Below are 22,717 nucleotides of genomic sequence, written 5' to 3' on the forward strand. Positions count from 1 at the left end.
CTCTATCCATACGTTTCACATAATCAGCCTTGGTCTCACATACCTCCACTTCATTGGCCACAGCCTTAAGCATCCACTCGCCACTTCTAACCACATGCTCCTTCAACGACATCTCAGTTCTAACACAATCTTTTACACTTTTCAATCCTCTCCCACCATCTTTCCTCTTGATACAACCTTGCTATGCTACTTCGAATGTGAAATATACCAAACATTCCTAAAACTTTCCTTGTTTCGATATCCATGGCATGCAAATCCTTGTCACATCATTCTAAAATTCCCGCACTGTATCTCAAAACACTGACTACCCATGCATTCACTGCTTTCATTAGATTTCCTCCATACAGTTTCGATTTTGCAATTAGTTTCACTCTTCTAAGATACTCCTTCCCGACTTTTTCTTTCATTTCTCTGTTCATGATGCCTACACCCTCCAGCACTCCCAAATACTTATATCCTGTATCTTCTATTTCTTTCATGATTTCTCCATTTGGCAGCACTATTCCATTTGAATGAACCTTTACTCCTCTTTTCATCACCAGCACCGCACATTTACTAACCCCAAACTCCATTCCAATGTCTTCTGAGTATGTCCTCACAAGTTCTACCAGTCTCTCCATTTCCTTTTCATTTCTACCGAATATTTTCAAATCATCCATAAACAGTAGATGGTTGAGGCATCTGTCACCAGATCCAAAGTTATACCCCAATTTTTCTCTCTTCAAGAGAATGCTCAGTGGCATCATTATCATTACAAAAAGAAGTGGCGATAACGAATCTCCTTGAAATATCCCACGTTTAATGCCAACCTGCCCCATCTCCTCTCTGTTTGCTGTCAACACCGTTTTCCATTGAGCCATGTTTGTCTCCAAAAGCTCTACCACATTCTCAGCAACCTTCATCATCAATAGTATTTCATGCATCCATGAATGAGGAGCCATGTCATAAGCCTTTCTGTAATCGATCCATGCTACGCTCAGATTTCTCCTCTTCTTCGCATCCTGCATTATTGCTTTATCAATTAGTAGTTGCTCTTTAGTACCTCTCGAGCCTTTCCGGCACCCCTTTTGTTTGTCAGGAAAAACACCATTACTCTCTAGATGTTCATAAATTTTCTCCGCAAATATTCCAGTCAACAGTTTCCACATCAATGGCAGACATGTAATTGGTCTATAATTATTGGCATCTGTTCCTTTTGCAGGATCTTTCCTAATCATTGTTGTCCTTCCTTCACAAGCCAATCAGGGACATCTCCCGATTCTACAACCCTTTGCAAAGCAGCAGCTAAAGGTGGATAAAAGCATGGAAACTGTTTAAACCAGAACCCATCACTCCATCTGGACCAGGTGTCTTCCAGTTTGTCATCCTTCATATGCCAGCTTTAACATCATCGATGGTTATCTCAACGTTCTTCATCTGCTGCATTTCTGATAGCCTTTCTCTGACCTCCCTCAACCAGCTAGCCTTCTCATTATATCGCCCTTCGATAGACAAAATCCCACTCCAGAACTTCCTTGCATCTTTTGCATTTGGAGTGTTGTTATTTCCCGCCTGTTTACTACCATTTAATTCTTTATACAGCTGAGACTGATTGTTCTGGAAAAGGTTGTTCTGCCGAAATGCAACACTTTTTCCAACAAAGTTCCTAATTTTCATACCACCAGTGTGGACCTTCTCTTTCAACATTGTTAGAGCGTTCATCGTTTCCTTTTCCAGCAATCTATACCTCCTTTCAAGCTCGTCCTTGGCTTTCTGTCCTAGTTTAACTCCTTTTCTTATTTCTTCGATTCTACCAGTGTCTTTCCGCCACCGTTTAATACTTTCTTCAAGCCGCCTCTGCCAGTGTGACCTTCTATCCTTCATTTTTCCCCTTTTCTTCTGTAATAAGCAAAGACGATTCGCAATAACGTATGACGCTGCATACAGAAGCCTGTTAAGTTCCATAATCGATATGTTCTTTCTTATGATGTTGTGAATTACTCCTTGAATTATTTTTACCTCATTTTTCACCTTCCGCTTATCACTACTCTTCATACTTGGAATCTCTATGATATCGTCTCTAAGAAGAATCTCTCTTAACTTCTGAAGTCAAAGTTCGAACTTCATCACCAGTTCTCCATACATCTGCTCCTTTCACTGGCTCCATTGTCTCAGAGTCAATGATCTCATCTGCCTTAGATCCTTCAAACTCTTTCTCATTACTTCCCCTAACCATAGGATTCCATACCTCCTCAGTTGTCCGCCTCTCATCATCGTTTACATTTCCCTTCTGCACTTCCACTCTCTCAGTTCTTTCATCAGAGCTAGTTTCATCAATTTTACTTTCGTTATTCATTTCATTCCTAACCATCCATTCAATCTCTTCTCTTGCAATCACTGAAAGTAGGTTGTTATTTTTAATTTGTTTTAACTGGGATACCAAACTTGCAACACTTCTAGGTTCCCCTCCTCTCGATTCCCATTCTTCCTTCATTTTTCAGATATATCCACCAGATTTGGTACTTCCACTTCTTACAAAGCATTCCAACAGGACTCTTCTTTCCTCATCCGTCCATGTTTTTTTTACATTTCCTGTTCCAACTCCCTTCGTGTCTTGGTATCCTCTCTGGCAATTCTCACTTCCCCTATATCCAGCTACATCCTCAGAATTTCGAACAGTTGTATGATGACGACAGGACCCACCGTGTTGACCAGTGGACACCTATCTGACGTGAGACCATCACAAGATGTTCTAGCCTCATAATGATAATAATATTAATAATAATAAAAATAATATTATTATTAACAATAATAATAAAATAATATTAATGATAATAATAATAATATGCTTCTATCTTCAACACTTCTTCTTGAGGTCTGTAGTTTTACATCTCGTAATCTTGTTTAGATCAGTCGTTAATTTTGTCTTCCCCTGATTTTCTTGCCGACAAATTATAAATTTTTGTTGTTGTTTTTTACCGGAAGCCACTCAAGGATAAGGGTTATTGTATGTTCAGTAATCAATCGGATAATATCGTAGTAATCGTTAGTATTGGAGATTTGATAAAGTGTCTTACTTAAGGGGGCGGTTCATCAGAGATTTGTTTATGTTGGACTTGAAGACATCCAAGTTGTAGTCAGGTGGGAAACAGGCAAATGGAAAAGAGTTCCACAGTTGTGCAATTCTAAGAAAAAAGCTTTACTCATGGAATCTACGTTTTGATTCAGGCACACATAAAGAGTGGGGAAAATTTTTGACTGTGGCCTTAGCTAGACAGGTGTTTATCGTGAAAGATTGGCGAGGGGGGACCAGAGATTAGAGCTCAGACGAGCACATGCCATGGAAATAATGATAAAACAAAGACGGGCTCGCAACGTCTCTTCTGTGGGAGAGAGTTTGCAGGGAAGAGAAACGGGCATCCCTCACTAAGCTACAAAGTCTATTTTGTACTCTGTCAAGGCAGGATAGGCTGTCTTTAGCAGCTCCTGCCCAGATGTGGCAGCAGTACACCATCCTTGGACATACTTGGCTTTTATACAGATAGAGAATTGCACCAGTAGTGAGATATCTTCTGGAGCGATAGAAGGATGCCACCAGACTTCCTTATGTCTTCTAGAATTGTTCGTGTATCAAAAATAATGTTAAGCAGTTTTGTAACTGATTCAACACAACTTTTAAAAAAAAAAGAAGTTTTTTTTACGATTGAGAAACGAACTTACCTTCTTCAGTTTTTAATCCAATTTGTAACAGCTTCATCAAGCGGTCGGATGGTGGACATGCTGGATATGAGCGTACGGTGGTGGCCAGAGTGGTTGCAATGGTTTGATGACCATCATAAAACAATTGACTGGAAATATACAAAACAAGAAATTCACAGTGATTGCAAGAGAAGAGATTGAATGGATGGTTAGGAATTGATGCAACTTTGTTAAGCTTTAATCGAGAACCAGCATTTTGGATAAATCTGGGATTCGCCTCCATCACAATTCTTACCCAATGATTGACATTATTTAATCATAATTTTTGTACATGTATATAGATTAGGAAAATTGTGTAAAAATGTGTTGTTTTTTTCTGCCACTACAGAATTCATTCCCTCCAAAAATTTCTCCTTACCAAACGCTTTTGTTGGTTTGGTCAATCCCTTCGATGACAACCAGATGACTTCATCCATGAATTCATTGATCAATCCTCTCGATTATCGCCTTATCAATCTCCTCCCTCTCTTTGCTAAAACCTTTGAAACATTAATCAATCACACACTAGTCCACCACCTCACAAAAGCTAATCTCCTCTCTGACAAACAGTATGGATTAAGCAATGCTGTTCTATTGCAGATATTTTAAGTTATCTCTGAACGCATGTATCATGTACTGGATAAGACGGGCAAAGCCAGGGCTATAGCCCTTGATATATTCAAGACCTTTGACAAAGTCTGGCACAAAGGGCTGCTTATGAAAAATAAATCATACAGTATAATTGGATGTATACTAAATATAATTACATCCTTCTTAGACAATAGGACCATCCAGGTTGTCATTGATGGATGAGAATGCCTCAGGGGGCGATCCGCGAACCACTATTATTCCTGATATTCATTAATCCCCCCCCTGAAAATATTGTGTATATTTGCTGATGATATAACGCTCTCTATAACATGCACGAGGGAAGAACGAATGTACACAAATCTAAAACAATGACAGAATCGTTAGAAACTGACCTTCGGACCATAGTGGAATGGGGCTGTAAATGGATGATAACATTTAATGCTAGGAAGACTAAGCGGTTCTCCTTTGACAATTACAAAACGCTTCTCCAACCACCGATATCCATGACAAATAAAACCCTACCTGAGAATTCTTCATTCAAACTCCTTGACCTAATATTCACGGGCAATATGAACTGGATCAAATACATTGAGGACATTGCAAAGGCTGCTGCAAAGAAGGTGGGTTCCCTATATCATGCCAGAAGATTACTCATGCCTGAGAGTATCCTGTACTTCTACAAGGCCACCATTCACCCATGCATGGAGTATTGTTGCCACATTTAGGCTGGTGCAGCTACCACTGGTTGGATAAGGTCCAAAGCAGAGTTTTCAATCTAATATATCCCACTTTGTCAACTAAGCTCCAACCCCTCTCCCATTGCTGCAACTTGTCAACTTGTTGGAAAGAACTGGCCCAACTGACGCAGGTTGAATGGTGCAACCATGCCCTCACATAACTTACATTATTTTATCATTCATTTATTTATTGAAAACATTTAAAAATTAATTTATTAGATTTTTTTTCCCTGATGTAAGTGTTGTCTGAATTTCCAAGTTAAAAATCCAATACAGCATCTGATGATGATGTATCTCATCGACACTAAGTTGATTTTTAATTTTTGAATAAATATTAAAAAATAAAAAAACTGTTGTATTACGCAGACCTTTTTTTTTTTTTAAATGTTTATTTAAAAATTAAAAAGTCACTTAGTTTCGATTATATACATCTTCATCAGATGTTGTATTGGATTTTTAACTTAAAAATTTTAATTCAAATTTACATAAACGAAAAAAAAAACTCATTTCATGTAAACCACACGTGATCCTCGTGATTGGAAAAACATTAAGACTGCATGGACTTTAATTTTCTAGTGAAACCATCTTTAATGTAAATCTCACCTGTTTGTATGTATATATGTTTGTATGTCTGCTTAAAACCTTTGACAGAGACGACGGATTTTCACAAGATCGGACGACAAATATCATAAAATTGGCTAAAAACATTAATTCCTTCACTCTCAACTGGGCACTTTTCTACAAGGAGGGGTCACTTTTTTTCACTAATATTTTTGAAAGTCATCCCCTCTTTTCGATTGACTAGCCTTAATTTAAACCTTTGCCACTTCCAGTTTGGCAATGGATGCAACGGCAAAGACATCACGTTTTTTTTTCACAATCTTTTGTGGTACAGGTTCGAGCCTGCCTATTACCACATTTTTTTTTTTTTTTGCTCAACACACACCTCCAAATATCCGGGCAATGCCAGTACCCAGGTTAGTGTTATAATGAAAGAAAAAACTCATTCCATAGTTGAATATGCATGCATGTCAAAAATATGCGCATACAGAAATGGCCACCACTGATAACATAAGGAATTACTCTTCTTAATACCCTGATAACTACTTGTTTGCGGCAAATTTAAATGCAATATTCGTTTTCAGTATTCAATGCTTACAAATGCCAAAAAAGCAAAAACAAAAAACAAATGGAGTTGTGCCGAACTCATTTACACAAACTAAGCAAAGGATATTTTCCTTTTCTAAGCGCTTCCTAACACGATAACCATGGCGCATCATAAAATGTTTCTTCAAATTGTGATCTTTCGGTGTTTCCAGTGAAGGGGGCATCACAGAATTTCACATTTTTGGAAAAAAAGGACTCAGACTCAATTCAGATGGTTGAACTGAGTTACTGTCTACTGTTGTTAAACGTTAGACGGAGAGGGTGACTGTGATAAAGCTATATACATGACAGCAAAACTTAACTCCATGGAATATGCACAGGAAAGTTTAAAAGTGGCTGTCTTAAGAACTGCACTAACATCTGGCCCGGTGTTTGCTCGTAATTATAATGAAAATCAAAAAATTGAATTTAAACTAAAAGCAATGTTAAGATATGAAAAAAATTACAAAGAATTATAAACTAGAAAACATAATATTAATGAAATTTTCTTTCAAAGAAATTGAAAGTTTTACTTCAATATTAACCAAAAGAAGTTTATGTTAGCAAGGGAGGTAACTGCATGAAATACAGAGATTTAAAACTAATAGCAGATCGCTAGATCCTGAAAGTAAATGTTTCCTATAATAATGCAATGTTTCTAATTTCGATATCACAATTAAGTAGATAACATTGATTTTAGTTGAAATTCAATTTTTCAATTTTCGTTATTCAGAATAACCACTGTTTTGGCCCCTCAACCCGAGAATGAGTCAATGTGTGGGAGTGCAAGCTAAAATTTTATTGATGTCAATGATAAGTTGCTTACCAAGATTAATCTGGTTAAGCAACAATAGAAGATCAAACGTTTTCGTACCATTGGTGACATTTATTAGATGGTTCTTCTATCAGAATTTTATTCAATTTTTGAGTGATTATTTAGGATCCAAATGGCTATAACAAAAACTACCACGTTTTTGTTATAATTCAACAGATTTGACATTGCTTTTGCTTCAAAGTAAATAAACACTTTAAATTAAGTTAAAATACAAAAACTTATACAGGTAATTAGGAAAGTAACTTATCTCACCTTTGTTAACATTTATTTGTTATATATTTATTTATTTATTTTTTTACTCTGGTTCACTCGAAACAAGACATATCGCCACTTGGACATAATGGGCTACTATTTGGATCATGTATATAGAGGACAACATAAGGAGATGAGCGAAATGTTTGCAGGGCTCTATGGACAAATTTATCTTTGGTTGACCTTTAACAACTAAATATTTTCGTTTACTAACCAAATAGAAAAGTTACTAGCCAAACCCACATGATTTTTAGAATATGACATCTTTGTTTTTGACAAGTATGTACATCATACAGATTTTTCTTTATATTTTTAAATAAGTGTAATTCTAAATATACAACAAATTTTATGTTGATACTTGAAGGTATAAAAATTGTTTTCTCCAGATGTTTTTTTTAAACAACCTTCATTAAAAAAAAAAAAAGAGAGTATGTTGTTCTATTAGACTTTCATTGTTTAAATAATTTAACTTTGTTCGTTTTATTAAAAAAAAAACAAAGTTGAAAAGATATTTTTCACTCAGTAGTGAGCCTCGGAAGATTGTCAGTGAAAGAAATACAATCGCCAAAAGATAAGTGTTTCATTATTTCTAGTCGCCACTTTCAAAAATTACTCGCAATGTAGAGCCCTGGTCTGTTTACATTACATTTAAATTTCTGGAAATCAATACAGTCAGGGAAGCAGAAAACAGGGAAGGAATTTCAAATTTTAACAGTTCGAAGAAAGCTATTAGAGAAGAAGGTTTCTAGCATCTAGGGACCTCTACAGTCAAGGGTTCGGATTTTATTGCTTTTCGGATGTATCAAGTGTACATCGAGGAGGTACAAGTACAGTAGAACACATTTTATTAAAATACGTGCAAAACAACATTTAGGTGATGCGACAGGGGTTGGAGCTTTGTTAATAGTGTGGGGCCTTTCTTGGACCCTAAGAGTGAAAGAGTAGTGGAAGGTGCATGTGACGACAATACTCCCTTGCAAGTGGTAGCTTTGTAGAGATACAGATGATTGTAAGATGGGAGTAATTTTCTAACATGTTAGAGAGAACTCATTTTCTTTGCAGCAGCCTTTGCAATATCCTCAATGAATTTGTTTCAGTTCATGTTGCCTGTGATTGTTAAACTAAGGAATTTGAAAGATGAGCTCTGAGGTAGGGTGTTATTAATTATGGCTATCAGTGGTTGAGAAGGTTTCTTGTAACTGTTAAAGGAAAGAAGCTTAATCTTAGTAGCATCAATGTTATCATTCATTGTTTTTTTTTATTCAATTTTCACCCCAAACAAGGCAATGTGCCACTTTGATGTAGGGGGGCTATTATCGGGGACATAAGTTGCAGGGATATTATGATGGGAGATGAGTAGCAAAATGTTTGTTCACATTATACTTGAACTTCTGCATGTCAGTACAGTTGGAAAAGCAGGAACCCAGAAGAGAGTTCCAAAGTCTAGCAGTTCTGGGGAAGAAACTATTACTTTTTTACATCTAGGGATCTCTACTGTGTAGGGATGGGATTTTGCTGCTTGTTGGGTTTTGAGGATTTTGAAACAAGTACTTTCAGGTAATGTATTATTAGCTATTGGTGATTGAGAAAATTTCTTGTAATTATTGAAGGAAACAAGCTTAGTCTTGGCAACATTGAATGTGACCATCCATTTTTGTCCCCATTTCACTACAGATTGGAGGTGATCCTCTAGTGTTTCTACCATTTCCTTAGATATATGTTCATTTGTTTTCCCCTTGTGTCTGTCATAGAGCGTGGTGTCATCTGCAAATATACCCATCTCAGAAACAATTTTATCAGGAGGTCATTTATGAATATCAGGAATAATAAAGGTCCAAGGATCGACCCCTGAGATACACCCACATTTATATCATATTGTTTTGATGTACGACGGTCGAGGACAACCTGGATTCTTCTCTTATTTAAAAATGATTTATGTTAAGTATTCGTCCAGTGATACCGTATGGGCTGATTTTCATGAGAAGATCATCGTGCCATAAAAAGCCTTAGATATATCTAGGGCTACCGCTCTACTCTCACCAGCTTTGTCCAGTGTATAGCATATACATTCAGAGATTACAGTTAGGATATCTACTTTAGAACGGGCTTATCTAAATCCATATTGTTGGTCAGTCAGAAATTTAGCAACTGTAAGGTGATAAATTAGAGCTTGGTTAATTATGTGAACTCACATATTTTGTCAAAAAGCGGGAGGGGGCTAATGGGGTGATAATCTAATGGGTCAGTTCTTTCGTCGGAATTCTTGTAAAAGCAGTTTTCCAGCAGTCAGGAAAGCAAGGTTCGTTAAGGCATTTGTTGTATAGTTTGGAGAGGACTGGAGCAACCTCAGCAGAGCATTTTTTTAATAGCACAGCCGGGATGAGATTCATGTGCTTTTGAGGTGTCTAGGCTTTTTATGATATCATGTACCTAAGAGGTGATTTTCAGATCATCTAGTGTGGCATCTGTGCGCAAAGGAAAGTTGGGGAGGGAGTGGTTTGCTGGATCCAATGTGGAGTTTGAAGAAAACCAACTGGCAAGCATGTTAGCCTTCTTGGTTGCCGTGCAAACAATCTCATTATTGTTGGATAATGGGGGAATCATTGAGACACTCCCACATTAATATCATGCGTCCATCGAAGACGACTTGAATTTCTCCCTTGTCTAAGGATATGATTATGTTAAATACTAGCAGACTACCTAGCATTACTTGGTCATATTATATTATATTAGACTCAATATACAGTAATGATTTAAAAAAAAAAAAATGACTTGTGCGGCACCACCAAGAATTGAAACCAAAATGTTTAGCTTACGATTTCCTTTTTCCTTTTACATTAATGCCTGAGCTATGAAGACATGTTTGCTGCAAGGCTAAATATTAAAACATGAACCAATAGCTATTACGTTATGCAAGCATATTCATAATGCCGTTGTTTGACCTTCACCTGACAAATTCCATTTTTTTAATTTTTACATTTTTGCACCAATTTTCTCCAGCTAAAACCGAAATATAAAGTTTTGCATGGGTTCAAATACCCTATATATTAAGTTTCATGTCTGTAAACCAAAAACTGACAGGAGTTTGGTAGACAAAATTTTTTAAACAAATATATATACATACATAAATATATATAGAAAGAGGTTTGTGTTTACTATAACCTTTTTACACAAATATTACACAAATCATGTAGAATATCTGCATAATTGTTAACTAAAGATGATCATCTCATAAGAAAATTGAAAAAAAAAACTAATAGGGAATTAATTAAAATGAATGTTTAAAAGAATATACAAATTAGCTAGATCTTTAACTAGTGAATGCAATTTCCATGATCCATATATAACAAACTTGTATTTTCTTTTTAAATAGCAATACCAGACATCATAACGTTCAGCGCTGGACAAGACACACACTGCTACTTAATTTTTAAATCAGTAATAAGTACATTTCTTCTACCTTCATCAAAATAAAACTTGTATAACTGGATTCACAATAAAGTTTACTTTAAAATGGTATTTTAATATTTTTGTTGTGATTTGTATATTTGAAGAAATCGCTATTTAAATATGACTATTAATGGCAAAACATGCCAGCATAGCATGCCCATTAGCTGTAGATGATCTTTTGCAAATAAGCGGTCAGGGTGTGTTCACATAAATACTTGGAGTAGAAGTTGTACCCATCGACGTTTCTAATTAGCTAATTAGGGAAAAGAATTATCTTTGTTGTGGAATTTGAACACTACACATATGTCTTTCCAGTCAAAAGTTAGAATATTTCAAAGTTGATGCTTTGTAGTACAAAGATAAAGATAGAAACTGTTCAAATGCTAATTATTAGGAATATATTAATTTTTTTTGTTTTAAAATTTGAAAAGAATTGGATAAAAACTTTTTATGCACGAGTCGATAAAAGTAGTGACAACCGCATATAAACATGAGAATTGTTGTGTGCTGAGACACGCACAAAAAATCTGTAAACACGTGTTCTTCAATTAACTTACAAACAAAGTATTCATTTTATTTTTGTTTTCATTTAGAAAACATAAGTTTTTATTTATGGAAAGGAAAAGAATATTTAAAAAAAAAATTATTTGGAAAAGAATAACGGACAAATGAGTTAAAACACACAAACCGCTTATCCAGTTGAGTAAAAGAATAATTTTTATTAGGTTTGTTTTACGACCCACAGAGGTATGAAAAAGTGGTCAAAAAACAAATATATAACAAATAAATGTTACCAAAGGCAAGATACTCTTCTACCTATCTCAATAAATTTTTGGTGTTGTAAATGTTAGGTACAGGTAAAATGAATGCCGACGCTCAAAATGTATAAACATTTTGACCCCTCCCTTACTTAAAAATTCACCAAAAATCAAGAAATTAACCAATTTTAATGAAAATTTCAGTATTTATCAAATAATGACCGCGGAATATAATTAACTAATTATTTTTACTTAAATCTTAGTGGAAATGTATTATTTTGTTTAAACAAAAAATACCTTTACTAAAGTTATGGTTTTCAGTAATAAATAAAAAATGCAAGAATTTATTTTTGCTTTTTTTTATAAATAAAACATCATAATTTGTAAAAATAAATTTAATTTTTACAGGAACATTACGAAAAAAAGCCCCTAAAGTTCGTATTAATGAGTTCCATATAACTCAAAGAAAAATGAATTTCTCGAACTACTGATATTACCATTGAATTAAGCATTGCTTATTTAATATTTTCACCCCCCAAAATTATAATAGCAAAAATATTTTTTTTTTTTTTTTTAATCAATTTTCACCCCAAACAAGGCACAGTGCCACTTTGAAGTAGGGGGGCTACTATCGGGGACATAAGTTGCAGGGGCATTATGAAGGGAGATGAGTAGAAAGATGTTTGTTCACATTACACTTGAACTTCTGCATGTCAGTACAGTTGAGAAAGCAGAAACCCGAAAGGGAGTTCCAAAGTCTTGCAGTTCTGGGGAAGAAACTATTGGAGTAAAAGGCTTTCTTACACCTAGGGATCTCTACTGTAAAGGGGTGGGACTTAGTTGCTTGTCGGGTTTGTCGGGGGTAGTCTCGTTGAGGAGGTAAAAGTGTTTGCAGTTCGTCAGAGCATTAACCCTTAAAGTATTTTTAGAACAGGCAGAGGGATGCAACATTTCATCGATGGGACAAAGGCTGAAGCTTAGATGACAGTTCAGGACCTATCAGGTTGGCGACTCTTTTGAACCTTGTCTAGGAGTGAGAGACAAGCAACAGATGCACCAGCCCAAATGTGACAACAGTACTCCATACATGGGCGAATGGTGGCCTTATAGAGGTACAGGATACTTTGAGGCGTAAGTAGTTTTCTAGCACGGTAGAGAGAGCCTACCTTCTTTGCAGCAGCCTTGGCAATGCTCTCAATGTATCTATTCCAGTTCATATTCCCTGTAAACGTTAGGCCGAGGAGTTTAAAGGAAGTACTTTCAGGTAATGTTCTTGGCCATTGTTATTGGTGGTAGAGAAGGTTTCTTGTAATTATTGAAGGAAACAAGCTTAGTCTTGGCATCATTGAATGTGACCATCCATTTTTGACCCCATTCCACTACAGATTGGAGGTCATTCTCTTGTGTTTCTGCCATTTCCTTAGATACGTGTTCATTTGTTTTCCCCTCATGTCTGTTATAGAGAGTGGTGTCATCAGCAAACATACCCATCTCAGAAACAACTTTATCAGAGAGGTCATTTATGAATATCAGGAATAACAAAGGTCCAAGGATAGATTTTTACTTTTTTTTTGTTTTAAATTACAAGTTTCGCATAATTTTTATATGCAAGATTTTAATAATTTCCTTGCTCGCAAGAATGTGAAACTTTAGGCATAACATTATTTTTATATAATATTGGGCAATAATTAAAAAAAAAAAAATTAATTTAAAAACAGGAACATAGAAAAATAATTAAATTAAAAAGTGGTAAAATTTATACAAACGTTTACAATAGGAATGTACGGATGCACGTCTGAGGGAGGGGAAAAAAAAAAAAAAAAAGAAGAAACCCAGCACCCCTCCTTCCTTTTAATTACATGACGTCATTCTCAGACAACTTTTCTACTGTCTCAGATTTTGGGCCTCCGTATATTCCGTATTTCCAAAAGTACGATTTGTTTTGCTTTTGCGAATGGCAAAAACACTCAGTTTTGGGGCTAATTCAGCTATTTTTTGTGCAAACAAGGTGTTTTTTTTGTAATTAATTCAATATCTTAGGAATTTACTTTACTAATTATCTTTGAAATAAACCCAGAAAACTAATATTTATTTCTAAAAGGATTTTTACAATGAATTTATTTAACTTTAAAATTTAGCTGAATTGGTTAGCTCACCATGAAAACATTTTTCATAATTTTTTTTTTTCATGTGTATATTTTTTTCTTTGAAAATTAAGTTTAACCTTTCAAATATAATCAAAAAGTAGTCGGAAACCTACAAAAAAATTATGATAAATCGGCTTTCAAAACTAGGTCCTCCTATCGTTATTCGTTTATTTTTGCTCATACCTAGTAAAAGTTTGTTCTATCAAAAAAACAAGTAGTGTCGAGTGTTACATGAGAACAAGAAAAAATGGCCGCGATGTCTCTTGAAGTCTCGACAATGACGTAAAAAATAAACAATTATACAAAATAGTGGTAGAAACTCACCCGATAATTGTCACAGTAACTTGAAGCTGTTAAAATGAAATTTAATTATCCTAATTATTTTAATGAGCTTGAAAACATAATTGTAATCTGTACAAAATTTCCTTTCATTTGATATGCTGCAAGCCACATTTTGTAAATGATTTCTTTGAATCTTGTTGTGGTGGCCATCTTGGATTTCCTGGTTGCCATCTTAGATTTTTCACGGTGTAATGATGACAAATGATAATGTCCATCAGAATAACATTTTTTATGATGATAAAGTCTTTTTTAAACTGGTTTTTATGATGCGTCTACTTAAAGCCGTTAAAATGAAACCTTATTATGATAATTAGTTTAATGTACTTGAAAACATAATTCTGATCTGTACAAAATTTCCTTTTATTTTGATAAGCTACAAGCCATATTTTGTTAATAATTTCTTTGAAGCGTGTCATGAAGTCCATTTTGGATTTCCTGGTCACCATCTTGGATTTTTCATGATATTATAATGGGAAATAATAATATCCATCAGAATAATAATTCCTATGATGATAAAGCCTTACTTACCATTTTTCTTAGATGTTAAAATTAAGCTGAAATATGCTAATTAGTCGGTAAGTTACCAAGTGAGACGGGCGTAAATACAGACATTTGACCCTTCGTGGTGTTATAATATTTTGAAAATACTATCTTAAAAAAATCTGAAGATACAATTTTTTAAAGATGGGTTAATCAGTAAATTGTGCAAATTTCCTACCATTTTCAGTCAAAAACTTATATGCATTCAGATAGGACGGACTTAAGGCAAAATGTCCAGTGAACCATACATTTTTTGATACTTTGAATGGTCATAACTCCAGTTCTAATTGGCCGATTAAAAAAAAACTAAAGATATTATGTCTTTGTTTATTATGCTCTTTTCAATAATGTTTGATTTGAGTTTTTTTTTTTTACATTGGGGTTGCCACTTATCAAGGCCCTAAGGTCACTCGAGGATAAGGGTTATTGAGTGCCAGTAATCAATGGTACAATAATGTAGTAGTCGTTATTAATCGAAATTTGGTAGATTGGCTTACTTAAGAGGGCGGTTCATCAAGAATTTGTTTATGTTGGACTTGAAGACAACCAAGTTGTAGTCAGCTGGGAAGCAGGCAAACGGAAGAGAGTGCCACAGGCGTGCAGTTCTAAGAAAGAAACTTTGTTCATGGAATCTATGTTTTGATTTAGGCACAGTTAAAGAGTGGGGAAAGTTATTGATAGTGGTTTCAGCTAGACAGGTGTTTTTCAAAAAAGATTGGTGGGGGGAGCAGGGATTGGAGCTCAGACGAGTACTTACTATGGAAATAACGATAAAACAAAGATAGGTTCCTAATGTCCCTTCTGTGGGAAAGAGGTTGCAGGAAAGAGAAAAGGGCATCCCCCACTAAATTACGAAGTCCAATTTGTACTCTGTCAAGGCAGGATAAGCTAATTCTAGCAGTTCCTGCCCACATGTCTTGGAAGTTTCTTTTTTATGACATCATGGATGTGAAAAAAGGTGATTACCAGATCATGTGTGGCTTCTGTCCACATAGGGAAACTTGGGAGGAAGTTGTTTGTTGGGTCTAAGATGGAGTTTGAGATGAATCGTCTAGCAAGCAGTTCAGCCTTCTTGATTTCCATGCAAGTGACCTCTTGGTTGTTTACTGATTGGCCTTTATTTACTACACGATTATAAATTTATCTACTACACAATTATAAATTTATCTACTACACGATTATAAATTTATCTACTACACGATTATAAATTTATCTACTACACGATTATAAATTTATCTACTACACGATTATAAATTTATCTACTACACGATTATAAATTTATCTACTACACGATTATAAATTTATCTACTACACGATTATAAATTTATCTACTACACGATTATAAATTTATCTACTACACGATTATAAATTTATCTACTACACGATTATAAATTTATCGACTACACGATTATAAATTTATCGACTACACAATTATAAATTTATCGACTACACGATTATAAATTTATCGACTACACGATTATAAATTTATCTACTACACGATTATAAATTTATCTACTACACGATTATAAATTTATCTACTACACGATTATAAATTTTCCAAAAATCTCAAGCTCCTATATTCTGTGACTTTGCGTTTTTTTGTTTTTTTTTACAAGGTGGTCACCACTTATCAAGACCCAGAAGCCACTCAGGAATAAGGGTTATTGCATGTACATTACGTTAGTGTAGAGATTTAATAAAGTGTCTACTTAGGGGGTGGTTCATCAGGAATTTGTTCATGCTGGACTTGAGGACATCCAGGTTGTAGTCAGGTGGGAAGCAGGCAGGCAGAACAGAGTTCCAAAGGTGTGCAGCTCTAAGAAGCTTTATTCATGGAATCTACGTTTTGATTTAGGCACAGATAAAGCGTGGGGAAAATTTTTGACAGTGGTTTCAGCTAGACAGGTGTTTTTCGTAAAAGATTGGCGAGGGGGGACGAGAGATTAGAGCTCAGATGAGCACCTGCCATGGAAGTAACGAGAAAACAAAGATAGGCTTGCAACGTCTCTTCTGTGGGAGAGAAGTTGCAGGGAAGAGAAAAGGGCATCCCCCACTAAGCCATGAAGTCTATTTTGTACTCTGTCAAGGTAGGATAGACTGTTTTTGCAGCTCCTGGCCAGATATGGCAGCAGTATTCCATTCTTGGACGTACTTGGCTTTTATATAGATAGAGAATTGTATCAGTAGTGAGATATCTTCTGGAGCGATAGAAGGATCCCACCATCTTTCCAGCGACCTTGGCAACAGACTTGATGTACGCGTTCCATTTCAGATCAGGAGTAAAGGTCAAGCCCAGAAGCTTGTCAAAACATGGGGCTTCTCCTAGACGAGAGCCATCTATTTCAATTGATGCCAGATGGAGATCAGAGAGTTGATGATGTAAAGATAGGATTTGGTTTTAGATGTATTAAAGGTAACCAGCCACGTCTGGCCTCACTGAACCACGTGCTCGAGATCAGAGGAGAGAGAATCAGAGAGAACTTTGTCATTTACAGCCTTTAATGTGTTGCCGTAGATGGTTGTGTCATCAGCATAGATGTCAACGAATGATTTAAGTATTTGTTTAGGGAGATCATTGATGTAGATCAGGAAGAGAGTTGGGTCCAGGATGGACCCCTGAGGGACTCCAGCATTTATATTGCAGGCCTCCGACTTTTGTCCATCTACCACTACTCTTATGAGCCTATCGGAGAGAAATGATTTACTGATTGAGAAAACATTTCCAGTTATACTGTAGCTGGAAATCTTGTGAAGTAGGCCCTTATGCCATACCTTGTCGAAGGCCTTTGATATGTCAAGAGCAATTGCCCTAGAAAGGAAGCCTTTGTCAAGAGATTCGCTAATTCTATGAGATATAATCGTTAGCACATCTGCGGTAGATCTTGCAGAACAAAAACCATATTCTATGTCACTAAGAAGGTTATTTCTGCTGAGCTGGTTGACAACTTCTCTATTTAATATAGATTCCAGCAACTTACTCATGACACACAGGAGACTTATTGGTCTGTACTGAGAGGGAGATGACTTATCACCCGAATTCTTAAATATAGGGCATACTGATGAGGTTTTCTGGGGTGTTGGAAAGCACCTTAAGGCAACGCTTAAACAGTTTCCTAAGTATGGGAGCAAGTTCTGGTTGAAACTTTTTCTAACACTATAATTGGGATGCCGTCAGGGCCAATTGCTTTACTGGAATCAAGGTTCTTGATTAGCTTGGCGACCTCATGCACAGATATTTGCATGTTACCTAGCGTGTTCTGTGTTATAGGAGGAAATATGGGGAGTTGATGGTTATTTCTTGACTGCTTTTGCCTCTTTTTTGTTTTATTGGCTATTGTAAGAAAAAAAAAAAATGTCCAGTACTCATGTTTCATAAAAAAATATCCGATACTCAGGTTTCATAAAAAAATATCCGATACTCAGGTTTCATAAAAAAATATATGATACTCAGGTTTCATAAAAAAATATATGATACTCAGGTTTCATAAAAAAATATACGATACTCAGGTTTCATAAAAAAATATACGATACTCATGTTTCATAAAAAAATATATGATACTCATGTTTCATAAAAAAATATATGATACTCAGGTTTCATAAAAAATATACGATACTCATGTTTCATAAATATATGATACTCAGGTTTCATAAAAAATATACAATACTCATGTTTCATAAAAAAATATACGATACTCATGTTTCATAAAAAATATACGATACTCATGTTTCATAAAAAAATATACGATACTCATGTTTCATAAAAAAATATACGATACTCATGTTTCATAAAAAATATATGATACTCATGTTTCATAAAAAAATATACGATACTCAGGTTTCATAAAAAATATATGATACTCATGTTTCATAAAAAAATATACGATACTCATGTTTCATAAAAAAATATACGATACTCATGTTTCATAAAAAATATATGATACTCATGTTTCATAAAAAAATATACGATACTCATGTTTCATAAAAAATATACGATACTCATGTTTCATAAAAAATATACGATACTCAGGTTTCATAAAAAATATACGATACTCATGTTTCATAAAAAAATATACGATACTCATGTTTCATAAAAAAATATACGATACTCAGGTTTGGTAAAAGTGATAACGAATGTTAACACACACCAAACTGTTTTGTTTTTTTTAAAATAATTTCACACTAAACTAAATTTTAGAGGGCTTTTTCAGAATTCCCCATATAAAAAAACAAAAGTAAAGAAATATTTGTATGATGTACGTTCCTCTGACAAAACAAATTAATCAAGTAGTTTTATTTTTAGATTAAAAAAAAAATCAATTTTGATGGATAACCAGGGAGCTGCTGTCTCAAAAACAGGCTCATTTCAAACACATAGGACATTATAGTATTTAAAGAAGGGAACCGTTTGCCGCTTCTACTCATTAATTCCCTTTCCCCAGGAAAATTAAATCATACAGTATCACTGGTAGAATACTTAACATAATTAAATCCTTCTTAGATAAGAGAAAAATCCAGGTTGTCCTCGACGGTCGTACATCTAAACAGTGTGATATAAATGCAGGAGTGCTTCAGGGGTCTATCCTTGGACCTCTATTGTTCCTAATATTTATTAATGACCTCCCCAACAAAACTGCCTCTGAGATGGGTATCTATGCTGATGACACTACACTCTATAACAGACATGACAGGAAAACAAATGAACACATATCTAAAGAAATGGCAAAAACACTAGAGGATGACCTCCAATCTGTAGTGGAATGGGGACAAAAATGGATGGTCACATTCAATGCTGCTAAGACTAAACTGGTTTCCTTCAATAACTACAAGAAACCTTCTCTGCCACCAATAGCAATGGCCAGTGACTCCCTGTCTGAGAGTACATCTTTCAAACTGCTTGGCCTAACGTTCACAGGAAACATGAGTTGGAACAATTATATTGAAAACATTGCCAGGGCCGCTGCGAAAAAGGTAGGCTCTCTCTACCGTGCTAGAAAACTACTGACACCTGAAAGTATCCTGTACCTCTATAAGGCCACCATTCGCCCATGTATGGAGTATTGTTGTCACATTTGGGCTGGTGCATCTGCTACTAGTCTCTCGCTCCTAGACAAGGTTAAAAAAAGAGTCGCCAATCTGATAGGCCCTGAACTGGCATGTAAGCTTCAGCCTCTGTCCTATCGACGAAACGTTGCATCCCTCTGCCTGTTCCACAAGTATTTTAATGGTGAATGCTCTGACGAACTGCTGACACTTGTGCCCCCACGACATAGACACCCTCGACAAACCCGACAGGTAGCTAAATCTCACCCCCACACAGTAGAGATCCCTAGATGTAAAAGATCTTTCTACTCCAATAGTTTCTTCCCCAGAACCGCTAGACTTTTTCTTAGAACTGCACGCCTGTGGAACTCTGTTCCATCTGCCTGCTTCCCACCTGACTACAACTTGGATGTGTTCAAGTCCAATGTTAACAAATTCCTAATGAACCGCCCCCCTTAAGTAAACACTTCATCAAATCTCCACACTAACGTAATGTACTTGCAATAACCCTTATCCCTGAGTGGCTTCCGGGCCTTGATAAGTGGTGACCACTGTGTAAAAAAAAAAAAAAAAAAAGAAAAAAAAAAAGGTTCCTGCTTCCCTAACTGTACTGACATGCAGAAGTTCAAGTGCAACGTGAAGCGACATCTTGCTGCCCAAATCCCAACATAGTGCCCCAGTCCCACTGCCCCAGTAGTTGCTGCCCCTGATAGTAGCCCCCTACCCCAAAGTGGCAATGCGCCTTGTTTGGGGTAAAAATGTAATAAAAAAAATAAAGAAAGGAAGCAAGGGAGATAAATCAACATAATTCAAACTTGTGAGATTTTTGTTGTAATGCCTACCAATTCCCATTAATTGCTTAAAAAATATTTTATTCATAAAAATAAAGCTATTTGGTCAATTTATGAGATTTTTGGTATACAATATTTTCCGTCATGGGTACATAGATTATACAGATTTTTATTTATTTTTAATATTGGGAGAATTCTGGACAAGTACCAGTTTTAGTTTATAAAGTCGGTTCATATTAGTTAGAAGCATCGGAACTTGAATCGGCTTTCTTTGGAAAGTCGGAGCTGCTCACGATATGACTGCAAATTTTTGGATATTAATTTCTAAATGACTCCAAAAAATTAACCCTCCCCTTCCCCATCCAAAAAAAAAAAAAAAAAAAAATTGGGAGAGGGAGTATCCTAAAACATTAAATATTGTTTCTGCACTTTACTATTATATATATATAAAAAAAATCCCTGTGTAAATTACGTATTTCAGGTGAAAACGTTCTGTACTTACCTGTCACTGTCGTGTCGAAATTAGTTTAAATTCTAAAAATTATGAAAAATGATCCAGTAGAAGTATAGCTGGATGTATTTTAAGCAAAAAAGAAAAAAAAAAAGTCATCCATAATTACGTTCCGACAATTTGTGTTAAAAACTAGCGGTATTTTTTTAGATTAGGTCCACCTCTACAATTTTCTTTTAAATGACGACTTTTAAAGGGGGTTTGTATTACTGTACACATAGATTCGAAAAAGTTGTCAAAAAAACAAATATATAACAAATAAATGTTATCAAAGGCAAGATAAGTTACTTTTCTACCAAACTGGATATAATTTTCGTGTTTTTATTCAATTTAACATGTTTATTCAGTTCGAAAAACATGCAGTGTTTACTGATGTATTGGAAAATTCAAAATGACGCCCGACTCTCTCTTTAACACGGTAAGTTTGGGAAAAGGTGTTATAAATAATAAACTAGACAAAATACTATTAAAAAAACGAATATATGTCAACTTATGTCATGGTAACATATATTGAGCGATTTCTAACAGTATTTTGTCTAGTTTATTATTTAAAACACCTTTTTCCAAACTTACACTGTTAAAGAGAGAGTCGGGCGTCATTTTGAATTTTCCAATACATCAGTAAACACTGTGCTTTTCGAGCTGAATAAACGTGTTACATTGAATAAAAACACGAAAATTATATCCAGTTTGGTAGAAAAGTAATTTATCTTGCCTTTGATAACATTTATTTGTTATATATTTGTTTTTTGACAACTTTTTCGAATCTATGTGTACAGTAATACAAACCCAAGTTGTTTTATACTAGCAAACCCTTAATTAAAATCAAGGGAGATAAGTTAGTTTGTCATACAGAATTGGTCGCACAACTCTTCAACATTAAAACATACGATGAACTTTATACTAATTTCGACATAACATGCAAGTACGTAATAATGTTTGCACCTGAAATGCGTTGGTTTTAAAAAGATCATCAATCCACACAAGCAGTACCTGTCAGCATCCCCCCCTTCCAGTTTCAGGATCCCGGTTTTCATTTTGTGTGGTTGCCTTCCGGCTGTTGTAATTCGTGATGGTGTTTTTATTATTTTTGTTTCTTCAAATTGGGGAGTGAGAGTTCTGAACAAGCGCCCTAGTTTTTATCAAGCCAATATCGGTAGCCATGGGGCCTGATCTGTACAAGCACTAAGGGTTATCTAAATTTTAAAAATGATATACTTAGAAACGTTTATTTAACTTCATATGAAAATCACAAGAAAAACACAAACAAAAAAACAAATAAGATTCGTTCAAATATCGCGGCAGATTCGTTTACCAATCTGTCCGCCATTGTTAACAAAAAAAAATATAAAAATGTGGACATTTGAAAAAAAATAAATAAAAAAACTTGTTTTTTGGAAAACGGACAAAAGTTTACCTTATAATTAAGCGATAGAGATTCTCACGAACTTTAGCTTCGATATCTGCCATTATTAAACGTAAAACAAATATGTAAAACGAGAAGAATTACAATAAAACGTGGTTAGCAGATAGAGTAACTCTCTAGTAAAAGCCGGTCAAATTGAGACACGGTGTGATCTGAAAACAGTTCCCACTAAAAAAATGTCCCCATTTTAATCTTAAAAAAATAATTAAAAAAAAAATAAAAATAAAGATTTTATTTTAGATATAGATTGATAATTTGGATTATTTAGATCAGGAGTGTCAAGCTCAAAGTCCTGCAATGGTCAGTTTTGTGTTATCATAAGGTCGGCACTATAGCAGTGTCAGAAATTTCGTGAAAATAGTGAATAATTCCACCCCATCTTTCCAAGCTTATAACTCCTCGAAAAATGTAATTCAAGCCCTAATTTTCATTTT

At 35.1% G+C, this 22,717-nt stretch overlaps 1 protein-coding gene across 1 annotated transcript in view; it reads right to left on the minus strand.

Annotated features, from left to right (window-relative positions):
* LOC145302127 (cleavage stimulation factor subunit 1-like) overlaps nt 1-22,427 on the minus strand; it is a 74,087-nt gene extending 51,660 nt beyond the window's left edge. The window contains exons 1-2 of the mRNA XM_080144633.1: nt 22,275-22,427; nt 3,700-3,827 (exon numbers count right to left, since the gene is read on the minus strand). Of these exons, the coding sequence (XP_080000759.1) occupies nt 3,700-3,827; nt 22,275-22,327 (181 nt within the window). The 5' untranslated portion in view covers nt 22,328-22,427. The remainder of the gene's footprint in view (nt 1-3,699; nt 3,828-22,274) is intronic.
* Nucleotides 22,428-22,717: the final 290 nt, after the last annotated feature.

This window comes from Euprymna scolopes, chromosome 2, assembly GCF_053919585.1.
Source record: "Euprymna scolopes isolate OS-2025 chromosome 2, ASM5391958v1, whole genome shotgun sequence".
NCBI lineage: Eukaryota > Metazoa > Mollusca > Cephalopoda > Sepiida > Sepiolidae > Euprymna > Euprymna scolopes.